This window comes from Onychostoma macrolepis, chromosome 18 (genome assembly GCF_012432095.1).
Source record: "Onychostoma macrolepis isolate SWU-2019 chromosome 18, ASM1243209v1, whole genome shotgun sequence".
Lineage (NCBI taxonomy): Eukaryota > Metazoa > Chordata > Actinopteri > Cypriniformes > Cyprinidae > Onychostoma > Onychostoma macrolepis.
The window spans coordinates 15,161,524-15,182,500 of NC_081172.1; the positions used below are offsets into that span (position 1 = coordinate 15,161,524).

The 20,977-nt window shown below is 38.3% G+C and overlaps 2 protein-coding genes across 2 annotated transcripts in view; both read right to left on the reverse strand.

Moving 5' to 3' along the window:
- Positions 1-5: 5 nt before the first annotated feature.
- Positions 6-14,751, reverse strand: idh2 (isocitrate dehydrogenase (NADP(+)) 2). The gene is made up of 11 exons (XM_058751478.1): positions 14,557-14,751; positions 6,727-6,818; positions 5,734-5,899; positions 5,348-5,508; positions 5,107-5,250; positions 2,415-2,551; positions 2,055-2,206; positions 1,682-1,794; positions 769-866; positions 536-628; positions 6-361 (listed from the first exon to the last, which is right to left on the reverse strand). Exons 1-11 carry the CDS (start codon positions 14,666-14,668, stop codon positions 277-279), a joined length of 1,353 nt encoding a protein of 450 aa, XP_058607461.1. The 5' UTR covers positions 14,669-14,751; the 3' UTR covers positions 6-276.
- Positions 14,752-17,467: 2,716 nt separating this feature from the next.
- Positions 17,468-20,977, reverse strand: part of ankrd34c (ankyrin repeat domain 34C) — a 5,277-nt gene continuing 1,767 nt past the window's right edge. The window contains exon 1 of the mRNA XM_058751477.1: positions 17,468-20,977. This exon is cut by the window's right edge and continues 1,767 nt beyond it. Within this exon, the coding sequence (XP_058607460.1) occupies positions 19,608-20,977 (1,370 nt within the window). The 3' untranslated portion in view covers positions 17,468-19,607.

Sequence of the window (20,977 nt, forward strand, 5' to 3'; positions counted from 1 at the left end):
AGGGATCCAGGTGGCAGAGATTTATTAGAGGGTCTCATGTGGCCCTTGAACTCTCTTTTTCTCTTGTGGTTTTATACAGTATTTGACATACAGTACTTCATTTTACAAAAATAGACCCCTGGAGGTATGGGAAGAGATGGGATTAGCTAACAGAACCGCTAGGAACATCACTGTTTATTACTCCTCCCTTCATACATTATTGTATTCATGACCTTTAAGTTAAAAATGAGGTACAAAAAGACAGACACTCTCCGTGGTGTCCGGGCCCGTTGTCCTTCATTTGCCCAGAGCCTTGTCCAGGTTCGTCTTGATGGCATCCAGGAAGTCTGTGGTGTTGACGTAATGCTCGTTCAGCTTACAGCTGTGGTCACACAAAGACAAATGTTAAATGACATCAGAGACATTAGCTAAAGAAAACCTTAACAATTGATGTCAGCAATTTCATCATTACAAGCTAGTCCTTTAATAGAGGTCAAAGACATTAAACTTGGATCATTTTTTATATGCTCAGAGTCTGAATAATTTGCTGACTGACTTGGCGAGACCGTGAATGCAGCCAGCCAGATCCTTGGTCATCACACCGCTCTCCACAGTCTCCACGCACACCCGTTCTAGAGTCTGAGAGAACCTGCACAGCAATGGACAACGAGTTACAGTTACCATTCCGTTTAAACATTACCGATATGATAGGAATGCTGCTACATTGAAATAAAACTCCCCTATCCTAATCATATAGTACAGATGACTGGCAGTAATAAATAAACTTACTTGATCAGGTCTGGGTTTCCATCAAGTTTGCCACGGTGTTCCAGTCCCTTGGTCCAAGCAAAGATACTGGCAATTGGGTTAGTGCTAGTTGGCCTTCCCTGTGTAATTAAGTTAAAAATCAATTACGATAATTATTTTGGCTGCAACTTCAAGCACTACATTGCAGACGCAACTGCATAGTAAAAATTAAAAAAATCTTATACCCAATTACAGAATACATGCATATCTAAAATACCCTGCTTTTTGTATATTAACTTTAAATAAATTTTATTAATTACAAAATATAGTTACAGTACATTGTACAATAATTACTACAGTAAACATTAGCTGCATTTAGTTTAACACAAATATTATTAAAAAATATTTTGAAATTACATTTTTTAAAATCCATTTTAATATTGAAATCTGAATTTTCAGCAGCAATTACTCCAGTCCTGAGTGTCACATGATCCTTCAGAAATAGGCTGGTTTGGTGCTCAAGAAACATTGTAATATTATCAATTGTAATATTGACGTCAAATAAAATTTGTTTGACATAAGATGTAAAGTTTATATTAATAAGTATTAATTATAAATGCATCATTTCTGAATTCTGAAATGCAGCAACGATAACAAGTGTTCCATAAACATTATATATTAACTCAGGGGCACATATGCTCTTTAAAACAAAATTTACTTAAGTAATATGTTCAATGTTCAAATGCTGCTGTCATTTTTTCCTCGCACCACAAGATGGCATAAGGCATCTAAAAATCCAGTTGTGGAACCTCTTGGTTGCTTTATTTATTTTTCAAATTTTTTGTGTGTTATGTTAAATAATAAATGAAAAACTATTTTCAATTTTCTGTCTCAAATCTAAATTGGTATGGAGGATATGATACATAGCAAAATAAATACATTTAAATAAACAAACCTTCTGGTGCTCACGATAATGCCTGGTTACTGTGCCGTGAGCGGCCTCGGCCTCAATGGTCTTTCCATCAGGACACACCAGCACAGAGGTCATCAACCCCAGAGAACCAAAACCTGCAGACAATATTCAACATCCTTTAATCAGGTATACAATTATTTCAAATATCCTCCCTTATGCTTCATGGGCACCATGTGCCTTTAAAAACTGGTAGCAATTTGTTTAGACCATGAACAGTCTAGAGCACGATGACGACTTAAAAATCTATGACTTGAAGTGCTAAAACCAAAAACTGCCATAAAACAGTGGATGAACATGGGTGCAATATGAAACAGGCTGACAATTTGTTGAATAGATCTTTTTCTATGCTATTTACCCTGAGCAAGGATGTCAGACTGTACATCTCCATCGTAGTTCTTGCAGGCCCACACAAAGGCGCCTGATGACTTGAGCACCTGAGCCACCATGTCATCGATGAGCCTGTGCTCATACCAGATCTTCAGCTTGTCAAACTCTGGCTTGTAGTTTCTACCCATGGAACACAAAAAAGACGGTTCAGTATTTTACATTGAAATGACTTTAGAAGAAAAATACAGTTTCACATGTCAGCACTGTGACAGCATCTCAAAGCGCTAATCTCATAATTACACAGCAACACACGCTCATAGAAAACACACGGTGGAAGTGCGTAAATAACAAGCGTGCCAAAGACACTGATAAATCCAATGCTTCTCACTTCTCAAAGATATCCTGGAAAATGTCCTTGAATCTGCCATCGTAAGCCTTCAGGATGGTGTTCTTAGTGCTCATGTAGAGAGGCCATTTCTTCTGAATGGCGTACTGGAAGCAGCTATGAGCGAAGCCAGTGATGGACTGTTAGAAAGAGACGAAAGACAGAATGTCACACAAGCGGGAAAATAGATGTTCCACTTTCACAATGGGGAATTCAACTAGGAAAGGCTGGCTGTGTGGTTCCAAAGGGTGAGCAAAAATCACTCACTTCAAATGTGAAGTGGAAATGGTGTAAAAAATGAATTTTGCGGCCTACAATGAACAGACACTTTATTCAGTCAATCTCTTTTGAGGGGCCACTAGGCCACTAGCAGCACCACCTCTGGAGCAGCCTGAAGGCAGACACCTCATCTGTTGTAAAGCCAAACAGACCATTCCCCCTGACTACAAACAAAGACCTCAGGACATCAGGGTTCACTGCAGGTACACGCGCTGAGGGAGGTCATCTATTATCTAGACTTCATCCATCCGGAGGTGTAAGTGCAGAACATAACAGAATTTGAGTCAAAAAGCCTTAATTAAACAAACTCAGAATACACGAGACAGTCTAAAAATGTCTCTAATTTAAGGTGTTATTTTTACACCTTCAAGATAGATCACCAGAGTATAAGCTCATTAACCAAAAAAAAAAAAAAAAGAGACATTTCAAATTCATATCCATTTGCCAATTTTTTTTTTTTTTCAGTGGAAATTAAGATGGTCCCAAAATATATGCTGTTTTAAGTTCACATTTGGATTCATTTCAGTGCTATGAAGACTTTAACACCGCTGGATGCTGTAAAATTCAGAGGTCCCTCACTTTTAACCAATTAATGTTTGTCTTTACAAGTCACTTGGTGATTACTGGATTTTTAAATCAACTTCGAATTCACAAATTATTTCCAACTGAGCAAGTAGGTAAATATATCATAGAATATAATAGAATTTTATCTCACAATTCTGGGAGACTGGGGAGACTGTTTTTGACGAGTTAAGCAAGGCTCACACTGTGCGATTTTTTTAAAAGTCTTTTAGGATTGTACTTGTCAGACTGTACGAACATGATGATCATGTCACACTATGGGATCTCAGCTGTCATTAATGTCAGACTGTACGACAGTCAAGAATGAGTTAATTACGGGTGTGCGCAAGAAAACTTGTCCAGAGTTTTACATTATCAACCCACACACGTCCAGTGACTGTGAACTGCATTGCACGGGGGACCAAAATGTTGGCTATCATGAAAAGTATATGAACGGTGGCAATACCGGCGTATTTAAGGACAATAGTGTATGCAGCTCTACACACCCACAAGAAAACAGAGGCACAACCAGTATTTACGGTATATAGAAAAGGCAACATATCAGATGAATTCCGTGAGCAGAGGACGGGAGCGCCGGAGTTTATGGCTGACAGAATAATTCTCTAGCATTAATTCTGCTCATAGCTTGTCTTGAAAAACGGAGACAATTTGACATTCATTGTAGGGGTAGTCACACTGCAGGACTGTGCGCCAAATCTTCTGACACTGCCAGAATTTTGTCTGAGGTGAAATTTGATCGCAATGGCCATTAATCGGCTGTCGGTGAACATGTCAAACCAGCGATCAAAGACTATGGATTTTAGCCTAGGATTAAAGGAATCTTTTAGGATTTTAAAAATTTGTCTCAGACGACCAAATCGTGGCCAAAATCGCAGTGTGAGCCAGGCTTTATAAAGTCAAAATTGCGTGAAAAAGAAGAAAAAAAAAAAAAAAAGTCTGAATTTTGAGTTTATATCTCGCAGTTCTGACTTTATTTCTCAGAATTTCTCGCAGTTGAGTTTATATCATGCAAGTCTGAGAAAAAAAGTCAGAATTGTGAGATGAAAATTCGCAATTACCTTTTTGTATTTTTTATTCAGTGGCAGAAACGGGCTTCCATATAAATATGACCTTTATTCTTCTGTAAATGATTCCATACACACTACTGTTCAAAAGTTTTAGGTTGATAAGTTTATTACTTTTGGAAAAAAGTCTCTTATACTTAAAGTCTGCATTTATTTGATATGTTGAAGTAATATTGCGTAACAATTTAAAATTTTTCAATTTCAATGTAAAAACCCAAACTACATTTTCAGCAGCCATTACTCCAGTCTTCAGTGTCACATGATCCTTCTGAAATTCTAAGAAGCTGATTTGGTGCTCAAGAAACATTTTTTTACCATTATCAATGTCGAAAACAGTTGTGCTGCTTAATGTTTTTTGGGTAAACAAACATTTCTTTCTCAAAACAATTCTTTGCTGAATAGAAATGTCAAAAGAACAGCATTTATTTGAAATAGAAATATTTACATTACATTATACATGTCCTCACTGTTCATTCTGATCAATTTATTTATTCCTTGCTGAATCAAAGCATTATAAAAACTTTACTGACCCCAAAATTGTGAACAGTTTTGTAGATATATTTATTTAACTTTAGATTTATGCTTTTTTGTTTTATAACTTGTGTAGGAAAGTATACTTTTAAAATTTCATATTTCCATTTTTTTCATGACTGTGGGTACAAGAAGAAGAGTTATTGCTCTTCACAGATTGTTTATGATACCTTGATGCTCCTTCACGGTTTAAAAAACAAACAAAAAAAAACAATATTATATGCATACAGTGCACTGACCTCGTCAGTATTATACATTCCCATTCCACAGCCACCACCAGGGAAATCGAACACCTCCCACTCCTTGGCTTTGCTTCCATCGGCTGGAGAGAAGACCATTTTGAATTTGCCTGGTTGGCTCACAACAAAGTCTGTTGCTTTGTACTGTAAATCAACAAGATGATTGCAGTTCCGTGAGAATAAGAACACACAGGGGAAAAAAAAAAATTAAGACCACCCAGATCATCCAAAAGAAGCAGACCTGGTCACCGTAGGCATGTCTGCCAATGGTGATGGGCTGTGTCCAGCCAGGAACAAGTCTGGGAATGTTCTTGCAGATGATTGGCTCACGGAAGACAGTGCCACCCAGAATGTTCCTGATTGTTCCGTTAGGGCTCTTCCACATTTTCTTCAGCTTGAACTCTGTCATGTGTAATTGATGACAAAGATTAACACAATGTATCATTATTATATACACATGCAAAACAAAACAAAAATACATATATTGGAAGAAAAGCTGATACAAACTAGATCAGTTATCAGCTGATGTTGATAATGTCAAAATAGGCAAATTGTACAACATGGCCAATATATCAATCTGTCATTAGAGCAAATACCAAGTGAAAGTGCTGCTGAGGTGTGCCATACCTTCGACCCTAGCTTCGTCAGGTGTAATGGTGGCGCATTTCACAGCAACATTGTATTTCTGGGTAGCTAAAGCACAGTCGATTGTGACTTGGTCATCAGTCTGGTCACGGTAAGGAAGACCCAAGTCAAAGTACTTTAGCTCCACATCCACATTGTTCAGAATGAGCTGCACACAACAATTTCGTGTTAAAGTCATTCTCAAAAAACACAAATTAAATACAGTAAAGAAAGTCATTTGGTGATTTTATTTTATCCTAAAAGGGTGATGTAATTTTTCAAAAATACTTGCTCCTACCGCATCTTAATATTCAGTTTGATGATGCAGAAATTTCACACTCCCCCTATAAATTACGCCACGTGCGATCATTTTAATTCTGATTGAGCCTAAACAACATAGTTATAATAATCTCTGTATTAATGGTATTGTTTTTCTGGCTTTAAATAATGATCCCATTCTGATTCTCCACAAAATTGGCAGAATAATCTCAGCTTGTGAAACGTCACCACCACCATCTGCCGTCTCTCTCAGAAGGCAGACGGCCAGTCAGTGAGAATGACTTCAACACTGGCCCTGCCCCTGCGTGATGCCGCCGTAATCTCCCGATCTTCATGCATAAACAGTCTTCCAGTAAGCCTATCACAATGTCTTTTAAAAAAGGAGATCTGCGTAACACGCCAATCACTCCTCCACTCTCTCCTCGTCTGTTTAATTCTCCCAAGAGATGCTGTCACATTCCCTTTCCAATTTCTATCTCCTTTTGTCTTTCTACTCTTGTCTAACCCAATTTTCATTCTGTCTGTGCCTGTCTAGGCTTCTCACTCTCCTGTTTCTCTCTTTCCTTTGCCCTCTACATCTTTCCCTCCCGCATTCTGTTCCTCTCGGTGAATGTGTGTGCGCGCACGTGTATGTCACGGTTTTAAAAATAGACTAGACAGACACTGCTTCCCTCCCCCTCATTCTCTCTCTCAGTCACAAGCTTGGTGTTTAAGCACCTTTTCTTTGATGAACTCCCAGATGATCCTGGTCATCTCATCTCCGTCCATCTCCACCACCGGCTTTGCCACTTTGATACGTTTATCGGCATCTGTCAAATAAAACAAAAACAATCTTTCGATGAGCCTGTGAGACTTGTGAGACAACCGGAAATTAGAGATTCCTCAAGGAGGAGGATAATAAAGACATAAAGCCCCATTCACACCACCAGCCACTACGGAGCAGTTAGTAGCGCTAATAGGTGTTCTGAGCTCTGGATGCACAAAAACATTCATGAATGTCATTACCAATAAAATGTCAATTTTATGCTGACACTGAAAACTTTTATGCTGCTAAATATCATTATTCCGGAGGGAAGAGCTTGTGTGTAAACTATACACATGTATAATGCAGCAATCACAGACAGATAAAAAATAAAAATAAAAAGTCAACACCTCCTCTACTCCACTGCAGCCATCTATCTGTGCCAAAATGATATCTGGGTCTACAAATATTGTCTTTCATTTTAAAAAAAATTAATTAATTAAGTTGTTGCATGCATCAAGTGTCTCTGTGCATGATCATAGGCATACATAAAACAGTGACATTACATTGTATGTTACATTGCTCTTTATAATCTAAACCAATTTTGTAATGCAAGGCTATTCTTAAGATTATCATCTGACCACATCATACACTACTGTTCAAAGGTTTGATGTCAATATAGTTTTGAACACTTATTCAACAAGGTTGCATTAAATAGATCAAATGTGACAAAGGTTTTTCTTTGACATTTTGTTTTAAATAAATGCTGTTCTTTTAACTTTTTCATCATAAAATTCTGAAAAATGTATCACCATTTCCACAAAATATTAAACATCACAACTGTTTTTAACAAGCAAACAAACATTTCTTGAGCAGCAAATCAGCATATTAGAACGATTTCTGAAGGATCATGTGACAGTGAAGACTGGCGTAATGGCTGCTAAAAATTCAGCTTTGCCATCACAGGAATACATTACTTATAATATATTAAAATAGTAAAGCTAATTTATAATTTTATTTCACAACATTAGTGTAATTGCTTTTTTGTTTGTTTGTTTGTTTGTTTGTATCAAATACAAACAGACTCTGTGACCATAAGAGACTTATTTAAAAAACAAAAAACACAACAACAACTCCAAACTTTTGAACAGTATTGCAAACATGAAAATATGCAATATGCTGTTGACCATCTTATGAGCTATAATATCTTGATATTTATATTTGCAGCACAGTTTCCACAGTAGAACAGTATACACCATCTCAACTCAAGTTACAAAGATACTGAGAAAAAAAAAAAAAAAAAAAAAAAGGCATTAGCACATGGTTATTTCACATATATAGTGCCCTTTGAAACTTCAAAAACAACCTAGGCAAAGTTTTGGGTTTTGGATGGGGTGGCTCGATACCACTTTTTATCTCTCTTATCATCTAAGATGATAATGTAAAATTATATACATTGCTCTCTGTATTATTGTAAAATACATTAATGAAAAACAAGATATATATATATATATATATATATATATATAAATAAATAAATAAATAAATAATACACACACACACACTCAACAAAATTATAAACGCAACACTTGTTTTTGCTCCCATTTTTCATGAGCTGAACTCAAAGATCTAAGACTTTTTCTATGTACACAAAAGGCCTATTTCTCTCAAATATTGTTCACAAATCTGTCTAAATCTGTGTTAGTGAGCACTTCTCCTTTGCCGAGATATTCCATCCACCTCACAGGTGTGGCATATCAAGATGCTGATTAGACAGCATGATTATTGCACAGGTGTGCCTTAGGCTGGCCACAATAAAAGGCCACTCTAAAATGTGCAGTTTTATCACACAGCACAATGCCACAGATGTCGCAAGTTTTGAGGGAGCGTGCAATTGGCATGCTGACTGCAGGAATGTCCACCAGAGCTGTTGCCTGTGAGTTGAATGCTCATTTCTCTACCATAAGCCGTCTCCAAACGCATTTCAGAGAATTTGGCAGTACATCCAACCGGCCTCACAACCGCAGACCACATGTAACCACACCAGCCAAGGACCTCCACATCCAGCATCTTCACCTCCAAGACCGTCTGAGATCAGCCACCGGGACAGCTGCTGCAACAATCGGTTTGCATAACCAAAGAATTTCTGCACAAACTGTCAGAAACCATCTCAGGGAAGCTCATCTGCATGCTCGATGTCCTCATCGGGGTCTCGACCTGACTGCAGTTCGTCGTCGTAACCGACTTGAGTGTGCAAATGCTCACATTCGATGGCGTCTGGCACTTTGGAGAGGTGTTCTCTTCACGGATGAATCCTGGTGTTCACTGTACAGGGCAGATGGAAGACAGCGTGTAGTGTGGGTGAGCGTTTTGCTGATGTCAACGTTGTGGATCGAGTGGCCCATGGTGGTGGTGGGGTTATGGTATGGGCAGGCGTAGGTTATGAACAACGAACACAGGTGCATTTTATTGATGATTTTGAATGCACAGAGATACCGTGACGAGATCCTGAGGCCCATTGTTGTGCCATTCATCCACGACCATCACCTCATGCTGCAGCATGATAATGCACGCCCCATGTTGCAAGGATCTGTACACAATTCCTGGAAGCTGAAAACATCCCAGTTCTTGCATGGCCAGCATACTCACCGGACATGTCACCCATTGATCATGTTTGGGATGCTCTGGATCGGCGTATACGACAGCGTGTTCCAGTTCCTGCCAATATCCAGCAACTTCGCACAGCCATTGAAGAGGAGTGGACCAACATTCCACAGGCCACAATCAACAACCTGATCAACTCTATGCGAAGGAGATGTGTTGCACTGCGTGAGGCAAATGGTGGTCACACCAGATACTGACTGGTTTTCAGTCACATTTCTTTTAAATTTATAGCACAGTAATGAGGCAGAAACATATGACTGATATGACTAACGAAGTTCTATATCCCGTGTGCAGAATGACGCGCTTGAAGCAACACGGAGTCAGAGCATGCAGCTCCACATAGAAAGGTTCAAAGCACAAAGTGAAAAGATATTAATGCATAGTGTATTAAATCTGTGCGGTACTTGGTTGAGCCTTTTCTTTTAACAGTTTTAAATTTCAGTTACTGTGCTCGTTAAGATCATAGTGCTCTCTAGTCCAGTGTTATGATCGAACAGAGACCAACAAGATTTTGAAAACCGCATGAAGATAAAGTCCTTTTATGCAAACCCATTTATCTTTATTTACAGATCAAGTATAATATTAGGAACATGTAATAATCTTGCAGAGAGTTTTGTTGTCTTGAGTGACTCTAGTAACTGACCGCGACAGGCAGTTTGAACGCTAAATGGAGGATGACAGACAGCCGCCGCGGAGAGAAGAGTTTGTCAACTTGACTTAAATATTCATCTGTACCTCACATTAAACTATGTAATGGCTTCAGAACACTTGAAATAGTGCACGAAAACTTTATGGTGTTTTATAGTGCGTTTGTGGCTTTTATGAGGCTTAACAATAACAATAGTATACGCACAATATCGGATTTGGATCGGTCTCTTCTGACCGATACCCCGATCAGGCAGAAAATGCCAGTATCGGAGCGATACCGATATTGAATATCGGATCGGCGCACCCCTAGTTTTTTACAATATGAGCATAAACCCTTATCATTTCTTGGTATGAATCTGAAGTAACTTGCAATTATCACTGAAGAACTGCAATAATGATTTTCTACTCGACTGCAAAATAATGGCAATCTAAAGATCTGACAAAAAAGATTGTGCCACCTTTGGCAGCTGTAATGCCTGATTACTGGATTAAACCGGCCCAGGTTTCATTTTTAAAGATAATTAGGTCAGCACACTTTTATAGCTTTACTGGCTGATTGTCAATTAAGGTTAATAGATAACAGACCAATTAGAACACCATTTAGAGATGCTTTACAAATAGTTCTTAGTTAATGTTTTTCTATGTCATGAATTCAGTAGTTTTTTGTAGGTTATGTTGCTCATTATCAATGCAAAGTCATTACAAAATGATAAGGATTTATGCTGTTATTGTCCAAAACACCACTTACCTAGGGCGTTTCCAAAGCATGAAGAAATGATAAAGATATAAAATGACTCATACCGCCCACTCCTGCTTGCTGCTAAAAGAACCAATTTGCAGCAATTTCATGAATTAAATGTCTTCTGTTAGTGTTTCAAACACCTTTTTATGCCACTGCTTTCCACTAAAGCAAGCAAGTAGAGGTCATCTCACTCTCCTCCTCTTTCAGTGGGGACAAAATAGAGGAAGGAGGGGGAGCCATGGAGGGAATCAAGTGACTTTGTTTCACTTGCCAAGTTCCTGCTCCTGCTAGAGAGCCACTCCATCTAAAGAGTCGGCAATGCTGTCAAAAACAGCGAAAGAGTTCATAAAAAGACAAAATGCTGTCGATAAAGCATGGCATAATCACCTTTATAAGCATTGCGAGTAACACATTTACCATACTTCACTGATGTAACACTCTATAAACTACATCTTCAATCTATTTCAGCAGCCACAGGTCACGTCCATCAAGTCAAAGTTCAAACCCTTTGAACATTTCAATCAAATTCAATTGCAGCATGGCATGTAAAGTCAAACAGAATAAAGATGTCAAATATTTTACATGTTTTATGCAACATTTACTCATAAAACCTTCTAAAAGATGACAGCATTTCATTTCAGCAAATCCAAGTTATTATCCACCCAAACACCACCACTAAGCTACAGAAGGGCCAGAAAAACCATCTTTCAGATAGAGTTACTGCTCATCACAGCTGTGTCAACCAAAAGTGCATTATGGGTAAGGCCTTTCGCTTGAAACCTGACTGGGTTCGTAAACAAAAATTATATAAACAGGGAATCCTGGGGAAAAGAATCCTCTCACTAGTCATAAGCGCTGGGACAGCATGCTAAAGGGGGAGGAGGAGTATATGGGCAGGATTATGTAAGCATGCTTCAATGCCCTGTTTCGAACAACACCGCAGCCATCTGCACTGCGAATGATTCTTCCATGAACAATACATTTATGCTGAGCTGCAGCATGAACTAACATGCTATGATGGACTGCAGATAGCTCACGTTTCCTCTGAATTCCTGTGAAATCTCATCCAATGGGAAATAGATTCTGCAAAGAATGATGAACAAGATCATGTGATCTACAATCCAATGGCCTAGAGTTATTCTTACTGGCAATTGAATGAGATAAAATAACACTTCACATGTATTGAGCATAAAATAGCACACTTTACTCCTACACTACTGTACAATGGATGATACTCTGGCACTTCACTAGAATCCAGCTGGTGCCACATTACCTATTTTAGGAACCTTTTCTAAATGTGTTTAAATACAAACAGTTGCTTCTAAACTTCTATTTACTTTTAGTGCAATAATTCTTTACCTAAATTAAAATTATTTGTTATCAAGCATACAGTTTTAGTGGTAGTACAAATATATAGTTAAAAAGTATTTAATATCTTGTTACGCATTTTGCACCATGGCTCCACAGTATTTCATTTCTGTGCCTCCCATGTAGGATAAAAATGACAATAAAACAACACTGACTTGAATTCCAAAGTTGTTGTGTTTTTTTTTTTTTTAACTCAAACTTTCATGAATTACTTCCGACTTATTTGCCATTCAACAATTACTTGCAACATTTCTGAATCATATTAACGGTTCTATATTTATGTCCATATTTCTACAAATGATCTTTACAAAAACTGTTTGTAAACTATTCCTTTTAAACTTTAAAAACTAAAGGAAAAGGCCAAGTCAACCCACATGCACCTAAGCCTCTACACAAAGCATGTGGTCAGCATATCATATAGCAAGCAATCACTCCCACATGACCCTCTTGATTTTCAGTTGTCAAGGACATTTGCAAACATAAGTGTACACTTGTGCTCCACACTTGGTCAGGAGTAAAAAAAAAAAAAAATCCATGGAGGTGAGTATGTTCACATGGAGTCCTCACAAATCAATTGGGCAAATGTTCCTATACTCTTTCCTACTGACGACCTACAAAAGTAGCTCAAGAGTGACCCAGAGAGAAAGGTGTCTTAAATTAGACATTTTATGAAGATGCTGTACCATAAAGGGGCTAAAAAATAAAACCAGCTAGTCAGCTGGGTTGACAAAAAACAGATGTTCAGATGCTTCTCTTAATAGTGGAAAACAACTCAATACAGCAAAAAATGCATAGAAAAATGCATATCACATTTTAAGAAGTGATATATTCAGGCATCAATAAGATCCATTAAGCTTCAGAAAATATCACAGAGGTTAATAAATGAGTACTGTGGGCTTCTAGGCTCTCGTTACAACCCATAAAACCTCTTGGCAAGAGTCAATCCAACCTTGTGACTTTAATGAGAAAGAACATGCAAGTGTGCTTGGTATCGTGCCTGAACTGATGTCAATAAACCCAATCTGAAATGTACATCTTCTTGATACAAGACTGCTATGCATTGCATAAACTGAGGCTGACACTTCACCTCTAATAGGAGCTCAATGAAAGACCCATAATCACCCAAAACGCCTTAGGGAATGAGGCATATTAACAGAACTGTTCAGTGCCAAAGCCTCACGCCTTCTAATAAACTTGGCAATACAAAAGTTTTAATGTAGTATTCTTCAAGTGCAAAAGATTGGTTCTATCGTCTATTCTATCGTAAAGTGTAAAGGTGACCCGAAGGACATGAGGGCTGGTGTAAGCCAAGTAAACCACCAACATTTGGACAATCCTCCATGACAACCGATTACCTAACACAGAAGGACAACTAATGTCTGTCAGGACAGGACACTAATTCATTCACAGTTGTGCGTAAACTTCTGCCCTTCAGTTGTCCTTTGTTTCACCCCAAGATGTCATGTTTCAGAAGATAAGCTACAATCTATCAGTAAGTCAAAACGTTAGTTCAGTTACTGCATCAAACAGGACATTTAAATCAATGCAGCCTCCATAACAAATAGGGCACATAAAACTAGGGTGAAAATAATGTGCTATGGTGTAGCAGTCAAATGTCATGTTTAAAACAGATAAAGTGCTCGTTGGTTATTTACATGTTAATTTCAATGGTCTGCACTGTCAATAGTAATAGGCCGGCTGACCTTGAAACGATTTCATACCTCAGAACAAGCAAAACAGACAAAACCCCACATGAACACTCATAACTGGTTACCGAATTACTTCATCACAAAGCTGTTCGGTTAAATGTTTATAATTAAATTTGCAGCAGTATTTTCGGCGCGAATGGTTTCATAAGTCACTCCGCAGTCCTTGTGTGCAGCCCATCCGGTCGATTCACACGCCAAAAATACACTCAAACGACTCTCCGACGACGCCGTCAAATTGTTCAAACGTGCAATGATGTTATGAAGACAGGGTTTGCCTTTAAGAAACGGCATCTTAAATACAATGGTTTAAATGAAGCTAATATATCGTTTATGTTGCTCTTTTTTTAAAAGACATCTTATAAGCGAACAAAGAAGCGTGATTTCTGACTGTGCGGCCGCGCGCGATTCCCGCTGCACGTACAACGTCACCGAGAAAATAGCGTTCTGCTGTGAACCGAGAAGAGATGGAAGTATGCACGCCGCCGAACTGAAAGAAACACGACAGTCCGCTACCGGCGTTTCTCGATACAAGCATGAGGTGTGTGGCAGGGGTGAAAGTAAACTTAAATTTAAAAGCACATCATCTCAAATAAGCATTAACCGGTGTTAAAGCGCCGGTTAACGCGGCTTTGTATTGACACATTTATAGACAATTGTGGAAATGGAAAACTCACAGTTCCTCTGTTGCAAACTCTGGCAAGAAGCTGGCGCAAGAACGGCGGGGGATTTGGATAGAGTGGCCGCGGACCTAGTGAGAGAGCTGAGGACCTTCAAGTAACCTGCCATGTTTTTTTGTTTTTTTTTCTCGCCGAAAACACTAGAGGTTGCTGCCCGACTTCACTCCGGTCGAAGGAAGGGTCGAATGAATCGGAGCACACAGCAATAAACGTAGCTCTTCTCCGCCTCCGTCTCGGAGGCGACGTCACAATTACACGGGGTCAGGACTAAAACTCATCGATGCGGTGAATGGCCAATCACATTTGAATAAGCAACACATCGATGTTCCACCTGGTGACTTTTGATAACGCATCGTTTGCACGTTCCCTTTCATTTTCAGTTAACCCTTCATGGGCGTTCGGGGTTATATATTTCCGATTTCTTCTTTTTTGTTTTTTTGGTGAACGTCCCCATTTTCATGTATGTATTTTTTATATATATATATGTATATATAAATAAGAATATACTTTCAATTTCAGAATTAGTTTCATAAAATGTCAGTATGTAAAGATTGGTGGTTTTATGTGTGATTTTGACATAAGTAGGCTAAAACAGACTTTCTAAATGACACAGAACAGACAGATAACCTCTTCACATTCCGCTGTCTGGTTGCTGAGCTGCCCCGCTAATTTTAGATGGGTTGGGTTACCATACTGGGTGAAAGAATGGGAGGTGCGCGGTCTGATTGTGCGCATGCGTCGTAGAGCTACTGCAGGTCACTTCAAGGTGCAAAAGCTGGAGTGTCTGAGTCGTTGAAGGTTGAGTGCTTGTATCCTTTAAAATTATACTACGTAACAGTGTTGTTGACAAATACTATCATACGTTTTATGTTCAGTTTCAGATCAAGTCAAGTGTTATAGGTAACTTAGGCCTAATTGTTAATGTATCATATAGAAAATATGCAAAAGTAAGATATTTAAGATTGCACACACTTATTTATTCACACTCTCAATACTTGTTGAAATTAGACAACGTTGACAGTATCAATGTACTCTGGCTCTGTGACAAATAAGTCACCATTTCACAGTTTATTCTGTTCAAAGTCTTAGAAAATAGGAAGTTTACATTTAAATTCCTCAAATACTTCAAGGAAACAGATTGAGTAGGAAATGCCATAGTCTGTCATGTTATCAAGTCTAGGCTATGTCGTTCTAAAATTCAGCATGCAAATATTGCTCCACTGACCGACATGTCAACATGACCTCTGTTATCATTCAGAGGTCTGAATCGTGTGTAGTTCACAGTGAACTGTTTACTCTACAGTGTTGGTCTGCTTACAGTAGCCTACTCACTCTGCATAGGTCAAAGCCAAAAAAAAAAAAAAAAATCCAATTATTTTCACAGCTGGAACTGGTTCACCAGCATTGAATTACTGATCTGTACTTATAATTATGAACAACAGAACAGTGTGGTACTGATGAGAACATTCTGTCATGTGGTTATAATGACAGTTTAGGGCAGAAATAGCAATACACTAAAATAGACAACAGTCTTCATCAGAATATATTTTGTTGTAATAATGATAATAAAATATTTTTGTATCGATTATTTTAGGTTTATATACTACTTTAAGTTAACAATATGTTTAAATAATGTTTTAATAATTTAAATAATATTATTATTATTGTATACATTTTGTATAGTGCCATCTGGTGGAGTTAAAGACGTAATGTTAGTTAGTTAGTATAATATAATTAAATTTGTTTTGCATCTTGCATTTCTGAAAGCTTTAGTTTAAAGAGGATTACTAAGTACTATAGTAATTACTATAGCTATTGTAGATAGATAAAATAGTTTAATATATGTTTACCATGACAATATACAGCACAAAGTTTGATAGTCTAGCAAAAGTAATAATTTCAACAATATTCTTTGTTTCAAAGGTGCAAGTTTTTATAGAAAGAACAAATGTCAAATCTGTGTCACAATTAGATCATCATATAGGGCCTAATCATTGCATTTTATGCATCTCATTTGTTATCCTTTTAGAGGAAAGATGCTAAAACTGTATGTCCACCAGGGGTCAGTAAGAACTCATTATTAAATTTTTTGGAGAAGATGACGGAAAGTTTTCCAGTTTAGTTTATAATTATTACAATGTAGCATACTAAACTTTCATACACCTACAGTGATTATTTTTAGTTCACTTGTAGTATATGTTGTTACACATCCAGTATTGTGAGTTGTCTGTGCTAGATTATTTGTATTGAGTGAAGTCATTTTATCACCCATAACATCACAGTGTAAATGTATAAACAGCAGTTATTAAGTTATTTTACAACAACCTGTTTATTGAATTACTGCTTTAGGAGCACTATGAACAACCATGGAGGCAGCTAGACAACAATTACTCATAACGTAAACATAGTGAGTAAACTCATAACTAAACCTAATACCATAGGTTATCCAGGGATTTTAACACACAACACTCAGAGTAAACAGTTTACAGAAAATTGTGGAAAAACAAGCAAAAAATAAATGAGCTAATGAGTGACAAATTCTGTCGGTGAACATGTCTTGGTTCAAGCTGACAGGAAGACATCAGATTTTATTAGCTAGTTTTTGCAACACCTGTTCTGGCTTTCCGTGTGCAGTTTGGATCCTAGTATCATTCAAATACTTATAGCCCAAACTATTGGCCTACCTTTGGAAGAGGATTTTCTACAATCCCTTAATGTACTTTATTAAGATTCCCAACGACTTTACACTCTACAGTGGATTAGATCTGGAAAAAGAAACTAGTACAGGTAAGGGTCTCATCTCACGAGATGTCTGCATTGTTACACACCCCTGAAATATACAATCAATTTAACCTACAATTTATTTATTTATTTTTTTTACTTTTTATGACCACATAGACTTCTAATCTAAACCAGTAGGTCCTTTAGGGGCAGAAGAATGACACAGACCGGAGACTAGGGATCTGAATGCTGCAACGATGGGTCTGTCCTGCTCAACACAGTCATTTGAAATGTCAGACTTTGAGATTAGAAAGACCAGTAAGATTGTACAGATTGTTACAGACATTTATTCAAAATATACAAGAAACTACATACAAAAATACTATGCATCAAACAATGTAAACATGAGCGCAACCAATAGTATGCCTCACAGTTTTAATATAAGACAGTTGTGATAAAACCTTTTCACATGGTCTCATTTGGGGCTCATTAATAATTTAAATTGAACTCTTTTTATATTTAATTTTTTTACTATTGAGTGCCAGCAGTTATGAATTATAAATTGTTATTATTATTAATATAATTATTATTATTGACCCATATGTTTATGTCATATGCGTATTTAATAATCACAGACCAAAAGTATAAATGCATCTGTTGATTGCTTATGTTTAATTTCTCAATTCAGGGAAAATGAGTGAGGAGTTAGCCAGCTAACTCTAGTACTACAGAACATTTATTATTTGACAGCCTTATGCAGTCAAGTGACTCTTAAACATCATAGCAGCAATGAATCTGAAGCACTTTGCATTTGCACAAACAGTAACATGGGCACATTAGTTCACCACATAACATTGGCTGACAAATGGATATACCTACGTTCACATTTGTCTGTACAATAGTCATTGGTTTATCACAAGGCATGTTCCGCTACAGACTGTATCTAAATATATTATGATAGGCTGTGATCAAAGTATTACTTAGCCATTTTTGTTGTCATCATTATACTTCATGTCATGTGATTTCTTACTTGCAGCATACTGATTCTAATATTGTGATTCAAATGCTGCTTAATGATATTTTATTAAAAGTAATCTGTGATGCAGAACACCTTTTACTCTCCCTCAAAGGCACTATACACTAATTAGCTACAAACATTCAATCTCTTGAACTCATCATGGAATGAACTGACACTTTATATATGTAAAGACTGCCAACCTAGCAAGGTTAACTAAGGGCTCTATGACTATATGAATCATCTTTGCTTTAAGGAGTAAGTAATAATTAAACTTGCAATGTTGCATGTATTATTGCAACTGATGTAGGATGTAATCAATTACAAGAGACATATTCCCCTATAATTAGACACAGATGGTCAGTATTTCTTACAGAATCTAGATAAGATATGCATGTAATGATACATCTGCACAGAGGCATTATTAACATCAACAAAAAAAAGCTAACATATTGTATGTATAGTGATAAGAGAAAAAAATTCTCTTGCATCTCCTCTTTCTTGCTACAGCTCTCAACCGGATTTGCTTTTCTTGCAGGACTTCCAGCTTTATAATCAGGAGCCAATGGAATGCTCTCTTTTAATGGGTATGATCTGGTGACCTCTCTGCTCCATTTTGACAGTCTGGTTTTGCATTCACTCTCCTGTCTGCCTTAATGAATCTCACGGAGAGATGTCTAGACTTTGAAGATATACAGATATTTCTGTCTCTGTTTGTGTTTGCAGCAGAAGAGCCGTGCTTAGAACTAGCTAGTCAAGCTGTCAAATTCAATCTTCATACGCAAAAGAATAATAGCACACTCTCTCACCTACTCTTTAAGAGGACAAACACTACCTTTGTTGCGGAATGGAAAATTGCACACTTCTTTGTTGTATTTTTGTGACTGTTGTAAATCCCATTTCCACCAACATTTATTTTGAAAATGAGTTCTGTGGATGGTAGGAAGTGACTGTGTAAGCTTCCACTATAACGTTACATAATATATTAAATATAAACTAACCTTTAACAGCTAGGTTGCATCTTTAAATACCTTTTACAGACAATAAGCTATTTATGCATCTGTGACATTAGATTTTTTTTTTTCCTTAGAGAGAGTTTAGTATTCAGTTTTCAAAAATTCTCTTTTTGCTATTTGAAACTAGCAAGTAGATTAACATCTTGATACAATATCCCTTTGCCCTAAATGGCTACATTCAATGCTAACTACCTAAAATTATATTACAGGTACCACCTGCCTAAGCGTCAACATTATCCAAAATCTCAGATGTATATTTATGATGTTACAGTTGCTACATCTACATAAACTGAGTTTCATGATTGATGATTGAGCTCTTCAAAGTTTGAAAGCTGCTTCATCTGTTCCACTTGCATAGAGTGCCTTCTCACAAGCTTCTTCTTCGTCCTGAGGTTGCCTCTCTTTGGTGAGTTTGGTGCTACGGGAGCTATTGGTCTGATACCTGCTGCAAGTGGGGATGAGGGTTTGCTGCTTGCCCCTATATCTGGAATTGGAGGGTTAGGGTTGACGTTTAATGGGGGAAGGTGACCTGGGCGAGTGTGGGATATATAGTCCAGCAATAGCGTTCCAGAGCCACGCCGCTCCAGTAGGCCAGGTGCTCTGCATCTGGCTGTGCTAGGTGAAGAGGTACTGGGATTGCTGTCCAAGGACTCTCGTGAGCCTGTTAGCATAGCAAGAGGGGACGTATTGAGCTTCCTCCTCTCCAGAGGTGCCTTAGGAGAGTCTAGCATGCTGGAATCTGAGTACAGCTGGGAGTCTGAGTCGTAGTGTTCGTTCCCCAGTCTCCTCCGGTGCACTGTGTCTCTGAGGCTAACTGGCCCCAGGTTTCCTCCAGAGCCCTCCTGCTCTGTGGGGACAGTACTACGTCGTGTGAGGGGCTGGTGCTGTGCCAGCGATCTCTCATAGGAGGCTTTGGAAGATGTCGGAAGGGATGAAGTTGGCGAGATTTTTGTGGGCTGATCTCCCACCATCGGAAACAAGATATCTTTTCCGTCCACGCTGTTATGCCGGGACAAAGTGCCTCTTTTGGACAGACTCAGTCCATTGACACCTGCAACAACATCTTCATCCGAGTTGGCTCTCTTGCTTTCTTCATTTGCCGCCGCCAAGATGGAGGGGGCAATCAGACCCCAAGGCTCTGACTGTAGACGCTTCAACTGGGGTAGACGAGCCCTCTTAGGGTTCACTGGCTTCTTACTAGGGGAAGTAAGTCCATTGGGAAGTTTGGCTGCTGTGTTTGAGGCTGACTTAAATTTTGTTTGAAAATTGAATACAGTGTCTTTCTCCTCCTCTTTGCTGGGAGATGGCGATGCGTGAAGATCTATCTCTGATGGTGAGGCACACGGTGCTGGAGAGGTCCTCTCATCCAACTCTGGAGAAGGAGGGACATTCAGGTACTGCTTGGTTGTTTTGGTTCCAGATGGCGATTTGTCAGTGGTAATGATGATGACCTCCTTGCCTTTGGCTTTGCAGGCATCAAGGAGAACTTTTAGGGTTTCTTTATCATCTGCATTGACAGCGTAGACTAAAGCAGAAGATCCATGACGGTCCTCCAGGCTTGGATCAGCCCCGTTGGTCAGTAGAAGTGAGACCACCTCATGTCCTGCCCTGTGGCTGCATGCATGCATAAGGGCTGTCCTTCCAGCTTTGTCTTGGATATTAGGGT

Excerpts from the sequence above, each read along its gene's own strand:
- idh2 (XM_058751478.1), bottom strand. The coding sequence starts at position 14,668 with ATGGCAGGTTACTTGAAGGTCCTCAGCTCTCTCACTAGGTCCGCGGCC. Across the intron at positions 5,251-5,347 it reads GACATGCCTACGGTGACCAG|TACAAAGCAACAGACTTTGT; the intron begins GTCTGCTTCTTT and ends GTTGATTTACAG. Across the intron at positions 2,552-5,106 it reads GAATGTATAATACTGACGAG|TCCATCACTGGCTTCGCTCA; the intron begins GTCAGTGCACTG and ends TCTTTCTAACAG.